Below are 18,799 nucleotides of genomic sequence, written 5' to 3' on the forward strand. Positions count from 1 at the left end.
AGAAACATCTTTATGATTGTTTTGTTGCTAGCAGATTGCTGTTTCCACCTGCAGTTTGCAAGTTGCAATCAAGTTTCACTACTCCTCGAGGAGCAGTTGGCCAGTGTTTGTAGGCAGGTAGCTGACTTCCAACTATAGGTGGCCACAGCTAGTTGCTAGCTGTATTTTAGCCGTGTGATTACTAGCAACCGAAGCAATCATAAAGAGATTTTTAATGCAGAAACTTTAGCAACCACTTCTTAACCACTTGTTAACAATGTTTCCCTCGAAAATAGAGGTTGTCAGGAGATCACTGACCTGTCTCTAGGCCGGTGTGACTGAGACCCAAAGAAACCAATTTCAAAATGTCATCGTTCTTGTTTTACTAAATGGGGAGGAGGTAAGGTTTGGACGATTAAGGGCTGGTTGTGCATTTGTGTGCTGTGGGTTGTGAGGGTGTTATAGGTTTTACTGCAGTGGTTTTATTGTCCCAGCTCACTTGAGATCAGATTGACCTACATGTAGCCCCTGAAACAGAATTTAAGGCAGACTTATTTGTGGGTGTCTCATAAAGATACTTTGTATTTAATGCCACAGATACAAGTGGCATTAACAAGTGATATAACTTGTTTTCTGATTCAAAACAAAGTTCTTGTAGATGGTTGACTTAAACCAAGCCAGCAAGTATTAAATAAGTTTATTGTACATATTATATACTAGGAGCATACCTGAAACAGAAACAAATTAACATTCAAAAATACATTCATTTTATCTCTAAAATAAGAAGAAAATATTTGAGATTTATTTTAATGTTAATGCCAGTTGCTTCAAAACATTTTGTGTTTAAGATAATGTAATTGTTTTCTTGCTATATTTGGTATTCTAACTGTGTAGCTCACCTGAGCAGGTACATGGAGAGGATGGTGATGGAAAGGAGAAAAATGACAGCATAGAGGAAGAGAGTGATGATCACCCCCGCTGCACCTGATTTGTCAGCTTGATAGAAGTGCCAATAAAGCTTGGCAGCATCCCCCACTGGTGTGTCAGGACTGTAGGAGAGGCGCTAAGGAGACAAGGATTAAAAATAAATAATAAGTAGTTTCCTATAACTGTGGATGCAGAAAATCTCTTTTTCTAAATTAAGATCACAAGACAGTTCACGGATTTTCTTTCACATATTTCAAAAGTCAAAATATAACAACGTTTTCTCTCCCTTTTTACGTTTAAGTTGCTGCCTACATGAAACTGCAGCAAGAAATGTCCAATCCATTTCAGTCACCTTACACATCTAACCCACTGCCAAAAAAGACACCCATCCAACCTTGCACATTTTGCTTCTCACCCTCTCTGCACTCTTTTTTTTTGTAATCTAAAGTCACTTTGCCAAGATAAAGTGAACTCCTATTTAAAGTGCACAAGTGTCCAAGTTATTTTTAAGTGACTTACCCCGAGGATGGCGTCCACTGCAAAGACTGCCAGGGGGTCGAGGACTGTCCACACTCCCTGAGCCATGATAAACTTTGACGTGAAGGAAGGGAGTGAGCCAAATATCTGTTGACAGCCCCATCTGATCAGAACCAGCAGGAACGTTATTGCGTTCAAGGTCAGGGGACCCACCACCACCATTGCCAGCTCCTCCCGGGTGTGGAGTAAAGAACTCTGGTACACGAGGTCCACCGTGTGTGCGTGGAAGTGGAATCTGGTATGAGAGGAAAGTGTCAATATATGCGTACCATATTTGTGTTTGTGATGCTTTGCAGCTCAAGGGCAGCTGTTTCCAGCAACTCCATATACTGTGTTATAGTATTTGTGGCTAATTCACTCAAATGACTTTGATGGCATTATGACTGACTGTTGTTAAGGAAACCTTTATACCTATTACTATCATAAAAGACACTAAAGATGCAAAGGACACTGAAAGTAAGAGTATTACCACCTTTGCCGATACATGGCAGAGCTTATCCAAGCCTGTTGTACGTTAAACTCCCCATTTACAGCAAGCCTCATGAGTTCCTTAATCTTCCCATCAGTCAGGAGGAGGTAGAGCCAGTGGTGGGAGAGGAGGGGTCCAGTTTTCTCTCATTAATTTCCATCTGATTTGCTCCAAGAGTCAAGCATCTCTCAGATTCTGTCCATTAATCTGACAGTAGAGGTCCATTGGTGTTTCATCTGAAGCAAATCTCTCAAGAGATTCAAGCCCCAAAAAGTCATTTCAGAGAACAGAGATTACCTCTCTGGATGACCGGTAAAGACAAGAGACTTTGATGTGTTATTTTTTATATTTCCAGACAAAATTATAAGTAAAAAATCTTAAGATCTCTCTCAAATGCTTCCTATTATTTTGGCACAAAATAAGATACATTTTGTGCTATAATTAAAGTACATTTAGTTAAGTACAACTTTGACATACTTTTTCTGTCCTTGAATAATGTGATTTATGCTACATTCTACTTCTGATCGCTCTCTTAACAGATTACATTGAAAAACATATTTAATAAGCACAAAAATATTATACTGCTTATGCCTACAGTATATGTTTACTTATAATTCAGGATATTCTGAACACAAGATGTTTAGTACCTTAGACCAGTGTATTACTGCTTTGTAACTTGAGTGAGTAAAAGAAAAGAAGAGAAGAAATGAAGCACTCATAGATGACTGTAGAAGCACCGAAGGCCAGGGACTTTTGCTGTTGGGGACTCTTTGCAGGCCAATGATGTCCCGGGATGGATTATGGGAAGGGAGAATGCAAAAACAAACAGACACAGACGTAGAAAGAAAGAAAAAAGGAACGAGTGTGAGATATAAGGGTGAAGCGAGGTATGCCTGTCATCATGCCAACCGCTCTGACTGTCACTTAGTCTCTCTCTCCCTCCCTCTCAATGGGCATCATCAGCTCTGACCATTGCATGGAGAGAGAAATGCTTGGAGGGAGAGCAGCAGATTTGGACATGTGGAAGTTGTCATCCAGCGTTGACCCCCTCTGTTTTCACATTTTTGTTTTCTATCCGCCCCCTCAGTCCATTCTTTTTTCCTTTTTTTTTCACTCAGCCACATTTTTTTTTCTTCCTGAGCTCTCCTCCATCACTTTCCATGATGTTTGCGCCCCTGAGTTATTGTAATAAAAACCTGGTTGTATGCATGTTTGCAGCCAGCCCTTTTATTGTGATGAATTAAATCAGCACCATATGCTATTCCAATGTGATTTAACAGTTCTGTGGCATCTTATTGCTGTTTATTATCAATGCTGCGTACCAAATAATAACAATAAATTCCTTCCAAATAATGTAGCCTTTTGGGACTTAAAGCTGTGTGGTGAGCAAACTCCCCCAGCAATGGTTTGTTAATATTGAGAAAGTCTTGTTAAAATGTTAATGGGGGGATTCCAAACAGATGATCTGGGTGTATCAAGCCTGCATTTGCCAACACACACACCAAGACACACACAGCACATCCTCATCCTCTCAGCTTGTTGTCCTCTCTGCATCGTATTTTCCCATAACTGTACACCGCATGTGTGTGAGCCTACATTCAGGTCATGTTATGTGTGGCCATGCTAATGAATTTACAGTATGGTAATATGCTACTATTATCTGGTATGTGTCAGTCCTCCGTTTTTATTAATGGATTTATGTCAGCAGCAATGTGTGCGCTTGAAAAGTTTTGCACGTCTGTGTGTGTATTCATGCGATCCTCTTCCATGCATGTGTGTGTGTGCAGGGCAATATCAAAGGAAGCAAACTCACTTGTTGACAGGAACTGCTATGGCCTGGAGGTAGAGCCACTGGCTGCAGTAATGCAGGTAGAGCCTCAGAAACCACATCAAAGCCAGCAGCAGTATAATGAGGCCGAGCTGCTGAACGGAGCCATGCCAGCTACTATGCAGTTGTTGTTGTTGCCGCAGCAACGGCAGGCCCAGCTCAGATGGCAGCATGGAGAGAGCCAGACGCGCTCGGTCAGACAGACACGGAGGACAGGAGCCAGGTCCAGTCAGTTGTGATCTGTTTTCATAAGAGGAGGATCATACACACTGTACATGACTATCTGAAGTTTTCTTCACCATTTCTTTTTTTTTTTTTAGACACTGATACTATTACTCAAGTATGTAATTATGTGAGTTCATTACTCAGATTTCCTCCAATGAAAGCATTGTAATGTCTTTTTTTCTCATTAATTTTACATCACACTTTCAGGCTGGATAAGAACGTTCATGCACAGGTGACCACATAAAGCAAGATTACTGAAACAGAACAAAGGTGTTGACTTTGTTCAGTCGATTTGGAGGTTATGACAATCACTTTGAATAACGATGCAAATCCTTCCTCCTCTTTCTGTTGCATACTATTCAGAAGCTTATTTCCATCACGACAGCCATGCAGTAAACATTAAAGGTAGGGAAATGTAGTATTCAAACTGGCACACACACGCATACAATTGCCAACATATACACAAGTGCTCTCTCTTTTTTTCCCCCTCACTAACACACCAAAGACACGCAAACAGATAGGAATCCCTTTCAGCGGTGCTCAGCTTCCCTCAGCACCTCTGCCTCCTATGTGCCGCCCTTTGTCAGGCCTGCTCAACTATTCCCTTTCATAAGGAGTGCACAGATGGAGCAGTGGAGGCAGGAGCAAAGGAAAGGAAAGGAAAGGAAAGGAAAGGAAATACCCTAACATAAAAACCTGACATTTCACATTTGTGTATAGGTAAATTAGGTGTGCATTTACAACATTCGTTGACTTTTGTTCAATATAATTTGCACATGTCAACAAGCAGTGATAGTGATGACTCCTAGCATTCGCCTGATAGTAATTAGAACAAGACTTAAAGTAGGTGTTTACAGTAGAGCTATGGCGAGGATCACACAATGTGACTTAAGGCATATGCCTGTGGACATCCCCATGTCTCACCACTGTGTCCCAGAGCACAGTTGGAATTCACTTTGTAGTGTGTATCTAGGGAAAATGGTACATTGCCTAAAGACGAAAAACCGAATCAATTGTATTGCTCTCTCACCCCCATTACCAAATGTGGGCTAGACTTGCATCAAAATGTACAAGTGCATTGTGTTCCCTGCTTCTACTAATACGAAAATATGGAGCCTCACATAGTTTTGTTCGAACCCAGAGATAATTTTGGCCGTCGCTGTGAGGTGTGAAGTGTGAAATTATCTGAAGTTGAATCAAGTTTCCTCAGTGGATGCTATTTAGAGCAGTGGTATATTTTGCTGTACATGTGGGAAAAGTTGGAATTCATTGAAAAAAAAAAGGTGCTCAGTCAAGAGTTTGGGCTGATAAATGTTCGAGCTTGGCTGAAATAACATTTATCCTGTTGGGCTAAATGTGTCATGAAAGTCTGTTATCACTCAGCTCTCTGTTTGAGATCTTAAACTAAAGTATACTCCACTGCGAATAAACTGCGTGTTTCCTGTGTGAAACCACTGGTTGCTCATGCACACAGAGTAAATATATATATTTATTCAGCCAAAGTCTTTGTTTACTATCACTGAAAAAGATCCAATTCAGTGCTTTTATACAAGATTTGGAGTTAAAACGCAGATAGAAAGATGATGTCTTAGCAAACGCATCTCATGCTTCTCCACAAAAGCACTTCCAGCTTTATCGCAACTTCACTGTGTTGTACAAAAAATGCTCCCCAAATCCCTGTAAACGCAGTGTGTCGCAGACACAGGCGAGATGCTACCCTGTCAACTGGCATCGCGCAGAAACAGCAAACACAATCTGACGTCCATCTTTCATGTAATGAAGATATTGATGATGCATGAAAGAGGAATATTTTTAGACGTCTTCACGAAGCGGCCCCTTCTAAAGGAAACCGGTAACATGATGTGAAATCTGTTATCCCGACTGAATTGATTTCATTATGGCACCTCCAATTACAAAAGTATAATACAGAAAAATAGGGGAAGGCAGCGGGCGGACGTGTGGGATTTTTATCTCGCAGGGATGAAGGATGTTTCATTTCAATATCACAGCCTGTCCTCTGAATGGCTGATAGTATGTGGCACAGTGGCCAAGTGATGAAACCAACCATTTCAACAGGCATGCATGGGACATAATACTATATTTTAATTGTAGTTTTAATGCTTTTGTGAAATCTGGGCCAGAAGCTGTTTGCTCATTATCTTAGTTTTGATATGTTTGTTCTTCATACCCGTGTCATCAAAGCATATTGCAAAAGGACTCATCATCCACTCCAAACCTTTCCTGAGTGTGCCAAGGCCTGTAAATCAGATTTAACTAGCGTGTTTCTGTCAGAAGCATCTCCTGGACTGGTTTTCCCAGGCTGGTGTCCCTTAATGTTGTACGCTATGACAACAAACAGACGCTACGCTCTTAAAAATAGCACAAAGCGAAAAGCAAGTAGTGACATGCATTATACCTTGAAGACGGCACGGGTAATACGAGATGGAAGGGTGGATGGGGGAGGGAGTACAGTGGGGTGTTCCATTTAAAATAGCACACTTATGGTGTGAAGGCTCCAGGGCTGTAGGGAGTAAAGGTAACCCGCAGATTCCCTCTGCGTAGCCCCGATGGCTTAAACCCTCCAGTGTCAGACCACTTAAAGTCTTGGACTTATCCCTTTATTCGGAGGATTAAGATATTTTCTGTCACTTTCTTATTTAGGCCACCGGCATTGTTTTTAAATTCCCACACTTCTTTTCCCACCTAGTTGATGAACGGTTTGCTGTTGGGGAAACAGAGAAAGCAAAAAAAAAAAAAAACCCCACTGTGAAAATAGACTTAAGAGATTGACAGATAATGTAATTGTTTTCTTAGTGGCCCAGATGCATAAGTGTTGTGGTGATTATGGAAGTGTGATTATCTCTGTCAAGAGATAGGACTCAAGATACCACATCTTTGTTTATATTTCATTTTTGAGGAACGCTGATAATGCATTTGTTTTGAATTAGGAGTGTATCTGTCATCTGTCCTACGTGCGTTACACAATCAGGTCTAAGGCGTTGCTAGGGCTTGGAACGTGGTGAAAGGTTTTTGGTAATCTGAAAGAAACTTATAGGTCATCATGTCAGCCTTGTCACCTGTGTTTGGAGTACCCATGTGATACATCGAGAGCTTAGAGGCATTGCTGGCTAATGACGGTTGCAGACACAGGTAGTGGCAAAAAGCATTTAACTGGAATAAAACAAAGAACGCTGTCTATCAGCCAAGAAAAGAGAGAGCAAGTAACTCAGAGAACAATTAGTGAGGGGATAACTGTGTATTTAAAAGTGGTGAGAGCGTCCAGAATAAAACTTGTGCTTTAAGTGGTCTTTCACAAATTTGATTGGCATTGTATATGTGCATCAGTATGCTGTCAGTGTAGATAGTTATGATGGGGCATGTAGAGGGGAAGACCTAAGCTACTAGAGTCCACAAAGCTGAATCAAAACATACCACAGGCATCACATCCAAAGCTGCGAGACTAAACACCTATATCACTTTATTCAGTCAGTCAGCCCAGCAACAACAGCATCCAGCATCACTGTCTTAAAATACAACAAAACAAACACAATATGATAAACAAAATGAATAATAAAAGTAATAAATCCTCTTTTGCTTTAGATGTTAAACTAAATGGCCTTTTTGTTTCAATGTTTTGAAACATACTTGTGTAATGTTAACCAGCCATTGCTCACTCCGGGCATGAGATATCTATCATTTTGTCAGAACATTGTTACATTTTACAAGTTGTTGGCACCCAAAAGTAGTTGAGAGCGCTTTGGCTTCTTTAGACTAACTAATTTAGCCTGGCATGCCACCTGCATAATCACTGTTACACACAAAGTAGACACACCAAGGCACTCCCTGGCCTCCCACAGCTGGATACTCCACAAAAACGGGTCCCCAACAGATTATCACTTGTTTCAATTGAATCGCTGACAAAGCCATCACTGCTCCAGCTTCTTATGTCTTGCTTTTCATTTAACACTTTTTTTTTTGCATTTTGTCCCTGGAAACCAAAGAAGTGGATGTTATCAGTTATATTTGAATACTAATAAATATTTTGATATTTGACTCTAATGCAAGTGATCCTGAAAAGCTTGAAAAGTTCTTGAAGCTGTTTTGCATTTCATGCAAGTGGTTTCTTTAGTTCTGTAGGAGATCTATAATGCGAGTGCAAAAAAAATCACAATAAAGAATTACTAACTAAAGCTGCCAAATAAGTTTCAGAAGTTTGTGTAAATAAAATTCACGTGTATGCATTTCAATTATGTGAACAAACGTATTTATTTTTAAATTTTATTCATGCAGAAGTACAGATGTTTATTGCAGTTCTGGCACTGAAGCAGTGCTTTGCACAGGTGGGCCAAATATAATGCACGAAGCTTACAAAGTGGAAACCATAAAGAAACACGCTCCCACAAGATGTATTAAATGATAATTATTGGTTTCTAAGCTGGTATCATTTTCCAAAGCACCTCGAACGTGTATGTGTGTGTGCACAATAACAACTTGGACAGAGCATCTCTCTGTGCCTGTAAGGCTTTTAGATAATTGAGTCATTTTATATCATCTTGTGAGAACTTTTATTTATACAAGGAAAAAAAAGAATCAGAAAGCATGAAAAAAAAAATGCATCGGATACAACTTTGTGCTCACTCTTTCTCTCGTACTCCCTCCTCTCATTTGTTTCTTTTCTTTGCTTTATTTCTTTCCAAGTGAAACTACCTTAACATGTTGAGGTTTTATAAGCACATTTATTTATTTATTTATTTTGCAAATCTGCCAAAGAGTACATACATACCCTAAACGAGCTCCATTGACAAAACTGGAGCACAGTGGCAGGTATTTGGAGTCAATTGCCATGTAATAAAACCTGTACACATCAGAATTAAAAATCAAGCCAATTACTTGCAATTAAACAGAAGTTATGGAGAACAGAATTTTAAAAAGTAAAAATATCTATGATACATTCATAGATGAGAGGTATAACAACGGCTCTACAAGTCAAACCATGTAACCGTCTCATATCTCATATTTGTGGATAAACTAGTCTTAGATCATGAGCCATAATTTAGCAACTTGACTTTTGCATTGCCTAAACTCCTCCTGCAAAAACATTTTGGCCTCCTCGCACACATTGGAATAGTTTAGATGCATAAATGAGGTAGCTGTTTCATTGCTGAGCAACATGTGGCGTTTTTATGGAGTGCCTGACTTAGCACGAGAGGGAATTAAAAATGGAAATGGCAGGTCCCTTGGTGCACCATAAAGTAGGGTGGAAACATTTCAAATGCAGATGCACCTGGGATGGACAAACACATACTAACTTTGCGAGTGCCACACACACACACACACACACACACACACACACACACACACACACACACACACACACACACACACAAATGGTGCAACTACCACCATCCTTGTGCTCAACAATGAAGAACAGGTTGTTGTTTTCTCGCTCTCTCTCTAGATTTTTGGGGGGCGCTGAGAAAATACAGATATGGGTGCCAGTGAATGTGCAACAGAATAAGCGATAAATGCAGAACAAATAACTGTTCCACATCCATCCATTCAGCAATCTGTGTGAGATGTACAGGGACGGGTGCTACAGAATGTATGTATGGCCCCCCAGAGAGTTGCATCAGTATTTAAATGGATTTCACTTTTTTGACCTTGCTTCATAACTGCAGGACATTGTCACCAGAGAGATAGAGACAGGATGGAGAGGGAAAGATGGAGAAAATGAGAGGCAGAGAAGTGAGATAAAGACGGAATTAACAGGAGGGAGGGAGAGGAAGAAAGGAAATAATAAAGAGCTATAGAGTCTAACTGTGCGGGTACGCAGAGATCAATTAAGTGAGTGCTAAAGACAAAAAGCAAACATGATGTTTGACTTGAAGACGTGGCCTGAAATGCCTTTTGGAGTAGGAGTCTGTAACTTTCAAACCACTTTTTTTCCAATCCCAGGCTTTGTTACAATACATTACCACTAATGGGGGCCAATTATGTTCACTGATGTAATGTTTTGTTATTGATTCAAATGCTTCATTCAAAGGAATCCAGCCTCAACACAAATATGGATTAACAAAGATCATGTTTTTTTATAGATACTATAATTGTAACTGTCTCCAAGCAAATATAAGAAGAAGGTAAATGCCTGTCAGGCCTGCTCCACCTTTGTTCATTGTTGATAATAATAGCTAAAACGTGTGTAGATGACATCATGCATATATATATATACAAACGCTGCAGTAGGCAACTGCAACTTCTGATTACATCGGCATCCAGAGAGCTTGTCAGTTATAGTATCAGAGCTGCCTGTCAGTAATATTTTCCTAAGAGTTCACATTTATTTGCACAGGACACAGTCCATTAGTGCATGTTTGTGCTACAGTGCATTGGCTGTTACATAGCTGCATGTAAAACTTGTAATTTCTGGAGGAGTTATGTGTTTATATAACGCTGGGGAACTAGTGATTACAGATATAAAAGAAAAAAGGAAGAGCGTAAGTTAAGTGCCATCTCTGGCTTAGCTCTATTTTTTCAAGTGCACACAAAGGCCTCATGCACAAATCATATGCGATCACTCATATATTCTTACATATAGCTCCTGCCACTTTTCAGTATCTGACACCTCCCCTCTTTCCCACGTGTCAGTGTGAAGCGCATTCATTTGACCCAGACCACCAATGGGACCGCAGTATGCGCCCACTGATGCACACCATCAGTGTGAATTAACCAATCATATTGCAGTGTTAGCCTGTCAAGGATGTGACAGCTCTGATTTCCATAAAGGAAGCGGCATGTTGATTTTGCGAGTATGTGTCTGTGAGATCTGAAAGTGACCCAGGGCACGTCTGGCCACTAAAAAAACCCCTAACATGTGCACTCGGGCCGTGGTAGCCAGGGGCCACTCTTTCACACATGCAAGCAGGTACTTGGGCATGCAGAAGCGCAGACACTTCCCTGCCCTCTCAGTACAGGAAAGAGCCCTGGAAAGTGCTAGAGAGGGGTGACTAGCACCACCATGTCTCCACCCACTTATCCTACCAGTATTACATCAGAATTTATTGACCCTTGCACAGAGTTGTGATTCGTAGCTGCAGTTTGCAGAGGATTGACAGCCTGAAACTGGGTGTTATTTCAGGTGTTTTTCTGCCTTTTTTCTGTACACAACTTCAGGCTCGGCTTTCTTTCTCTCCACGACAGTTGCTGGTCTTTCCCAGGCGTGCGGCACTGCGGGGTTGCACGTTACCCTTGTTATAAACACGTAAAATAGAATAACACTTAACTTGGAATCTTATACTTGAGCGAGGAAACATACTCAAACAGATGGAGGGCACAGAATGATAGAGACACAGAGATACACATCAGGGACGCTCCTATAGGCTCGGTTGGGGGAAACGGGTGGAGAGGAACGTTGGTCCCCAACGAGGCGAGTTAACTGGGGGAAATTAGGTCAGTGTGTTCCCTCTGACTCCACAGCAAGAGCAGGCTGTGCGTGTGTGTGTGTGTGTGTGTGTGTGCGCGCGTGCGTGTGTGTTTTCCAGTGCACCTACAGTATAACACTCCACCACTATAGCAGCATACTGTGCTACACAATCAAGGTCTGCTCCTGATTTCGTGTGTGTGTGTGGATTTGTGTACCTGTTTGAGACTTATTAGCATATGAGCTACTGTGCTACCAAAAGTTCAACCTAACTTTAATCTAGTTCACTGTCAACGCAGTGGCTTCTTCCTTCCTTGAGTCCAGACTTAACGGTGGTGTTTAATAGCTGCAGCAATAACAGCTGAAACTGTATTTATTATTATTCATTCAACTTATCTGAGACGACAAACAAGCATGTAACTAATCATGGCATCATAATTAGCAGCAAAATAGTTCAGATTTTGAAACAACTAGATAAAGGTTAAGCGACATTTATCCCCAGATGACCAAACAGCATTTTGTAATAAAAGCTTTGGGGACAGATGGGGACAGTTCTGCAGCCAGTTGTCCTCCAGAGAATGAAAACACTCTCTGCTACCTTCAACACAGCTTTGTCTTCACTGTCGCTCTTCATGTTTCCCGATCAGGACGAGTCACACATACTATAATTGATATGAGATTTAGGGGATATATTTCAGTGTAATTAGAATCTTGATAATTGGACTAATTAGATCTAATTGCTATATGAGAATGACTTTGATTAAAACAGGTTTCTCTCCTCAAAACGAGAGTAGGAAAAAAAACAGTTGGGTGACATTGATGAGGTATAATACGACACTATAGCAATTTGATAATAATCATGTAAGTATGTGGTACACTACATAGGAAGAGGGTATATATTATCAGCTAACAGGTAATAGTAATTATTATTATTAGTAATAAATCGTCAATATCACACATGATGAGGTCGAATGTGAGCTACCATTAGTATCTCATCACCGTGCTGAGTACACAAAATATAAAATACAGTCAAAGTAGCCTTTAAAGTGTAAAATTAATTCAGCATGTTTATCCTCGACCAAAAGCATTAAATTGGCCCGATCGAATTACAACAGCCATATTGAATCAGGTGCTTTGATTTTGCTCAGTGCTATTCTGTGAGAAAAAAAGAGGAGTATTGAAAATTACACTTGTAGACATCAAATAAACTGGAGGGTCGGCTGGAGTCTTTCATGCGTGTTCAAACAGATATCAGCGGCACAGTAACGCTTGACAAAAAGATCATTCCTGACATGTTTTCAGACTTTTTCATTTGCCCAGAACTAATTTGCAATTGTCAATACCTGCAGTTTTTAAAAAAAGTGCATAGCATAGTGTTTTCTTTGATTTTCGACTTCATTATTTTTTTATTTTATTTCTATGCCTTTTTAGATCACCAGCGTGGAAATGTGAAAACAATTACACAAGAAAGCCTGATCCTCACCCAGTGAAACAAAGACTTTAAATAAAAAATATACATGTGTGTACTATAATATATAAACAATCATATCCATTGGAAACATCTCCTCCCACAATGTGTATTTTGCAGTATTTCTGTCAAAGTAGATGACGTTGTCACCATTTGGAATAAAAAAAACTTTTACATAAAACCTCTAGTAGTTTTCATTCGTGTCGACTTGGTTCTACTTGTATCAGTATTATGTTTTTATGTAGTTGATACATTTAAAAAAAGTTTTTTTAATTTAATTTACAGTCCCACCTGTAACGCACACACAGTCTAAGCACTTGTATACAGGTCCCATACATACTGCAGATCTCTTTAAGACATTAGCCCACTTCATTCCAATTCATCGCGCTGCATTTATTTTACTTGATGAATAAAGTGCTCCTGACTGCGACACATAAATGAATGCACTATGTTAAACCGCTCGTGTGATTCTCCGACTGTCTGAACTGAATCTTACTGTTTCAAAGTCTTTGCTTAATAATGCATGAGCATCTGATTTGCACGTTTGTGTCAGGATGCCTTATAAAAATCTCAATGAGCTCAGTCTCTTGTGGCTCAATAGATGGCAGTAATATCCCTCAATCACTTCAGTATGATTCCTTTCCTCAGTTAAAATACAAGAATATACAGGCAAGTGTGTGTGTGTGTGCATACTCTACTCGCTTGCATAGTCAAAAAATACTGTACACACCCTCTGTCTCTCACATTCGTCTACAGATGCACATAAACACAGACACAGAGATAAAAACCCGAGCTCCCAAAATGCCAAAAGACGACGCGGGGCGAGATGACATCATTAAGGCAAAATAAATAAAAAAATATCTGTAAATAATCCCTTTTGTCGGCATCTCTGTCAGTCCTCAGGTAATGTAGACAAACCCAGAATAAGTCAAACAACACAGCGGGAGAGACAGATGAGAGACTGCTGCGTCTTTAACGTCACTGTGAAAGCCAGCACTGCCACTGTATCTTTCTAATAGTCTGATTAGGTGAGGGCAAAAAAATAAAATAAAATTATCAGCCTTTAGCTCAAAGATACTGTAATGTGTGTGCTTGTAAAGATGAAATCAATAGCAGCAGCACCTTCACAGGGCATCAGGGAACAGCCGAGTCTCCAACTCAATACAATCCGTACCTATAACTGACAGAAATGTCTCATCTCACCGAACCCAGCAACTGCTCAGAGGTAAAAAGCGGCACTATGAATAATCGTGAAAACCATTTAATTGTGTCCCTTTGTGCGCAGTCTGCCCGGGCTCTGTGTTCATTTTTTATATATTTTTTTGTATTCACTTTCCCTCAAGATACTCTCTATGTCGTCATTTGTTGGCAGGATACGCTGGTAATCATTTGAATTCCCTCAGTATGTTCAGAAGATGTCAGGGAGTAGTCTCTGATCTTGTTTAATATGTGACCAGCAGCTATAAATTACAAACTCCCAGAAATGAGGAAACATGGGTACTTTTAAATCTCCAGGGAGCGCTCGCTTTATGTCTCTCTTGCACATACATACAGTAGACTCTCTCGCTCTCTTTACTCTCCCCCCCCAGTGCAGTAATGGTAATCTCCTCCCCTCAATTTAGTTGACATTCAAATAAAAACAAATACCTGAGACTTTTCTTGTTGAAATAAGCAATTTTGCTCTCAGTCTGTTTTGATGCTCCATGGGCATGCGGGTGCTACCTGGATGCTTTTAGCAAATTTGGCCGAGGTGTTTGAAATTCGGCGCTCTGTTTGTATTTCATACATTCTTGTTTTCTCATTAAAATCAAATGCTGTGAGCCACAATAAAGATGAAACGTAATTTCCACGCATTTTTGCAGAGGACTGGGAGACAACAACAACAAAAATTCACGGGGACATTATTGTTGTAGCTTGAGCAGCGTTTGGTTTGGCTTTAAATGCGACACTGTCACAAAGCAAATTAGCTGAAATACGACTGATTATTTTGTCCTGAAAAGCAAAGCACAAAGAAACACTGACTGTTGATTGTGCAGTCTTGAGATCTAAGTCAAATGTAGGCAAGTACAGATTTAATTAACAGACAAAAGAGGACTTGTGACTTCTGAAAGTATCAAATATAAAAATGATAGTATTGTGGGCAGCTGAATTTCTGTGATTCCTCACCAAATTCTTATGGAGTGCTTTCCTTTCCTTCGGGACAGATGAGGCCACCAGGCTCTGGAAATTGCTTTGAGTATGCCTTGTTTATGTTGGGAAATTAAAATTGAGTTGCGATTTAAGCTATACCACATACAAACTCATTTGGATTTCCCTCGAAAGACACTCGACTACTTTATCTATATCTGTTAAGGAGGTGTTCTAGGCACGTCTTGTTGTCAGAGTCTGTCTGGTTGATGCTGTACATTTCAGCGTCTGTGAGGCACAGAGACCACTTGTCACCCACGTTTTTCTTTCTTTTGCTTTTTTTTCTTTTCTTTCCCCCACACATTTGAATTTTGCAAGGCTGAGCCGGGATAATGAGTGGTGAGACTTACTGTAGGGAGAATGTATACTCCTCCATCTCCTCCGCGGAGAGGTTCTCCATTGAAGGCTGCATCTTCTGTTTGTCTGCCTGCCGAGGCGGTGCACTTCTGCCGCTCATGCTGGGGCCACAGCTATTTGTCTTCTTGATTGGCTTCTTCTGTGAGGAGCAGAAATCGGGGAGAACACATGCGGATGTCATTTGTAATCAAAGCAGGAAACAGGCCTCTGAATTTATCTTGGGGGATGCACACGGTGACAGTGACAGTGTGCGTGGCGCTTTGGAGCCTCTCCTATATCTCACCCGCGCCTCAATTGACACGAGACAAGAATGACGGCAAAATCGCATACGGCATGCCATCCTTCAACTTGAGTTCATTTGGGAAACATGCGTACAGTGATGGTGGCGTTAAATATGTGATATTTGAGCAGCTGGCACTGTTTTTTTCCACACAAGTCGTTTACTGTCATCGTCATAAACACAGTCAAATGGAGTTAGGAAGTGGGGTGTTAAATTTTTCACTAAGGTACTTGGGAGCAGATATTATTTGTTAAGCCGCCAACATGTTAACGGCTTGCTTTCCCTGGCCGTGTCAGCCCTGCCTGTGTTGCCCTTGGGTGGGCTTAGTGCCTTTCTGCTTGAAGTTGTGAAATACACACTGATGTATGTTAATGAGACCCACAGTTTGGAATAAGCAAGCTGCCTCTTTTTTCCACCCCTTTCTGACTCTACCTCTCTCCGTTTTATTTTTTATTTTTTTCTTCATCTTCCCTTTCCTCCATCCCTCTCTGTCTCTCCCTCTGAGATAAACTAGGCCCAGGAAGTAGTAAATGGGCAGAGTCCCATAAAAGCTCCATCCGTTTTCATAGGGCAATCTTTGCCAAAGCAAGCTTGGATTCCAGAGTGATGATCACAATAAAAAGGTGGAAAAGAGTGAGAGAAAAAGGCAGAGAGATGGGGGGGGGGAATGCAGGAGATATACCACAATGTTCTCCAGTGTCTCCACACAATAAATTTAATGCAATACCTTAAGAGTGGATTCCGTATATAGCTGAATTCCTGCCCTGTGGGCAAAGTGGTCGCCTGGAGAAAATTCATTTTAATTAGGCCTGCACTGCAGGTTGAAGGGCTGAAATCTGATCCCTAGCGCTTCCAGGCTGGGGCAGGTTGGAGATCACTCCACTTAATCATTAGACAACTGGGTTCCAACCAAGACATTTGACAGAGTTAGCAAGGTTTTAAAGATAGGCCAAGAGGGGAAGGAAAAACATGGTCTGCAGAGGCTGCAGAGATATAAAACCTCATATCAACAAACTCATTTATTTAACAGGTCATCCCTGATTAATGGTGGTCCAAAGAGCCTCTTGTACATCAGCAGGAGGAGGTTAGTAGGAATAAAGACGGGGAAGAAAGGGTGGTGGGTATATGTGTTTGAGAGAAGGAGGCTTGATGTTGTTCATAGGCGTCTAACTACCTCAACAATAACATCACAACAACAAAAGGCCGCAGCAGAGGCACAATGGAAGGGGCGGACCGGGAGGCAGCAATGCCAGATCAGCACATGGAGTAATTTTGCAATTACCACTTCAAAGTATGGCAGGTAACACGCAGGCTTTGATTAATTTAGCTTAAGTCGTCTGTAGCCCAGGAAGAGGCGTGTTTAGAACGGTTTGGAGAAAGAAAAAAAAAGGCGAGGCCTGGCTAGCGTTGCTGATTTCACACAATTTGAGCTGCTTTGGCTTGTCAAGCAGATCAAAACTGGCTTTGAAGGCTGAAAAATACCTGTTAGTGTGAAATGTATTTTGACAAATCTCAGATAATAAGCCGGGGAGGTGCGCGCAAGGCCGCAGAGAGGGGCGGGAAGGAAAGGGAGGGAATGGAAGGGGAAAGCAGAAAGGGTGCTCATTTTAAGGGTGGGAACACTTCCCCTTAAATCACAGTGTTACCTTGTAGTGATTCCCACCCTCTGCTTTCTCCCTGCATGGATCACTCTTCTCTCCGGTGCTTCCAGAAATGGCTCCTGATGAGAAATTCTTGCCTGCACGCCCAAAAGAGAAATAATGTGCAGTAAGTGTAAAGAGGAAAAGAATATTTAAGGTTGTTTTCTCTTGCATAGCACACTTTATCATTATAATTTCAGGCCTGAGTAGTATTAATACACATATAATAAAAAAGGGGGAAGAAAAAATATATAGGGAGATACAGTAAGATATATAGATATGGATATATATGCAATTACAAATGATGAAAAATCAAAAAATAAATTAAATTTTGGTTATGATACATTTTCACACATTTTCCCATCATTTCCCTTCTTCTGAAGTGTTTTTCATCCTCCATTTCTTTTTCTCTTTTCTCTGTCTCGCATTTTTTTTCTTGCTGTAATTTAAATGGTAAGCCGCCAGATGTGTGTCTCATGCTTGAAGAGTCGAAGATCTGCATTATTTAGCATATTAACATTCACAGAATTTAAAAAAGGGTTCCTGCTTTGCCTGGAGGTTGCAATTAAGTAAACCTTAGCTTGATACATGTAAAAATCTCACTATGTGAAACTTTTTTTTCCCCCCTTGGAACCAATCACATCTATATAATACATATGGAAGCCTCAGCAATGATATAATTTTTCTCCTGCTGTGGGATTAAATATATCAGTAATAATAACTTAAATATTAGCCACACATCAGAAATCCTCCTGACAGCTAAATTTTTACTGCATTTAAATGGCAGGAAGATTCTGCTCACCTCTATTTTTCACAGAGTCTGAAATCAGATTTCACACTGATGTAGTTTTTAATTACCACCCCTTTGCTGGTAAACATTTGCCCTGGTGTTATAGTTATTCTATTCTCAGGATAAAAGTTTTATTTCTACATTATAAAGACGTTACATAACCGTGTACTCAGTTGTGTGGTCACATCAGGGCTTGGGATAAACACACTTGCCAGCCACAAGATTAAAACAGCAGGTGACTAGAACTGACCACTTTGTTAAATGCAATGTTTTGCTCTCTTTCTTGTTAGTCACTGCAGGCCAGGCCCTTTCTGGTTTCAGTGACCCCCTCCAGAAGACTTTAAGCCAAAAAGTGCTCAGTAATGACTCAAACAAGGAGAATAAGAGCCTGAGAAATATACCTGGTCTTTCAAACTCCCTTGTTACCAATCCAATCGAGCATTCACAGTATGCACAGAGACTCCACCCCTGCAAACCACAGGAACTAAAGGATCTAAACACCATGGGACACCTCCAGACATCCTCTGTGCCAGTTTTTACTGGTTAGAACTGGTTTGGTGGCATGAAAAGAACTTGCACAATATTAGACAAGTGATTTTAAAGTTGTGTCAAATTGGTGTGTCTTAGTATAAAGAGTATAAAAAAGTACAGGTCTTCAAGTGTCAACAAATCAAAGAATCTTTTTGTAAACTATA

General features: G+C 40.6%; 1 protein-coding gene across 1 annotated transcript in view; it reads right to left on the minus strand.

The window, feature by feature from the left end:
- ofcc1 (orofacial cleft 1 candidate 1) overlaps positions 1-18,799 on the minus strand; it is a 78,255-nt gene that overhangs the window by 29,028 nt on the left and 30,428 nt on the right. Inside the window, exons 16-20 of the mRNA XM_042228560.1 lie at positions 17,321-17,412; positions 15,388-15,533; positions 3,726-3,980; positions 1,426-1,678; positions 879-1,042 (exon numbers count right to left, since the gene is read on the minus strand). Coding sequence (XP_042084494.1) covers positions 879-1,042; positions 1,426-1,678; positions 3,726-3,980; positions 15,388-15,533; positions 17,321-17,412 — 910 coding nt within the window. The remainder of the gene's footprint in view (positions 1-878; positions 1,043-1,425; positions 1,679-3,725; positions 3,981-15,387; positions 15,534-17,320; positions 17,413-18,799) is intronic.

The sequence above is a fragment of the Haplochromis burtoni genome, unplaced genomic scaffold (genome assembly GCF_018398535.1).
Source record: "Haplochromis burtoni strain Fernald_Lab_line unplaced genomic scaffold, NCSU_Asbu1 Contig_331, whole genome shotgun sequence".
NCBI lineage: Eukaryota > Metazoa > Chordata > Actinopteri > Cichliformes > Cichlidae > Haplochromis > Haplochromis burtoni.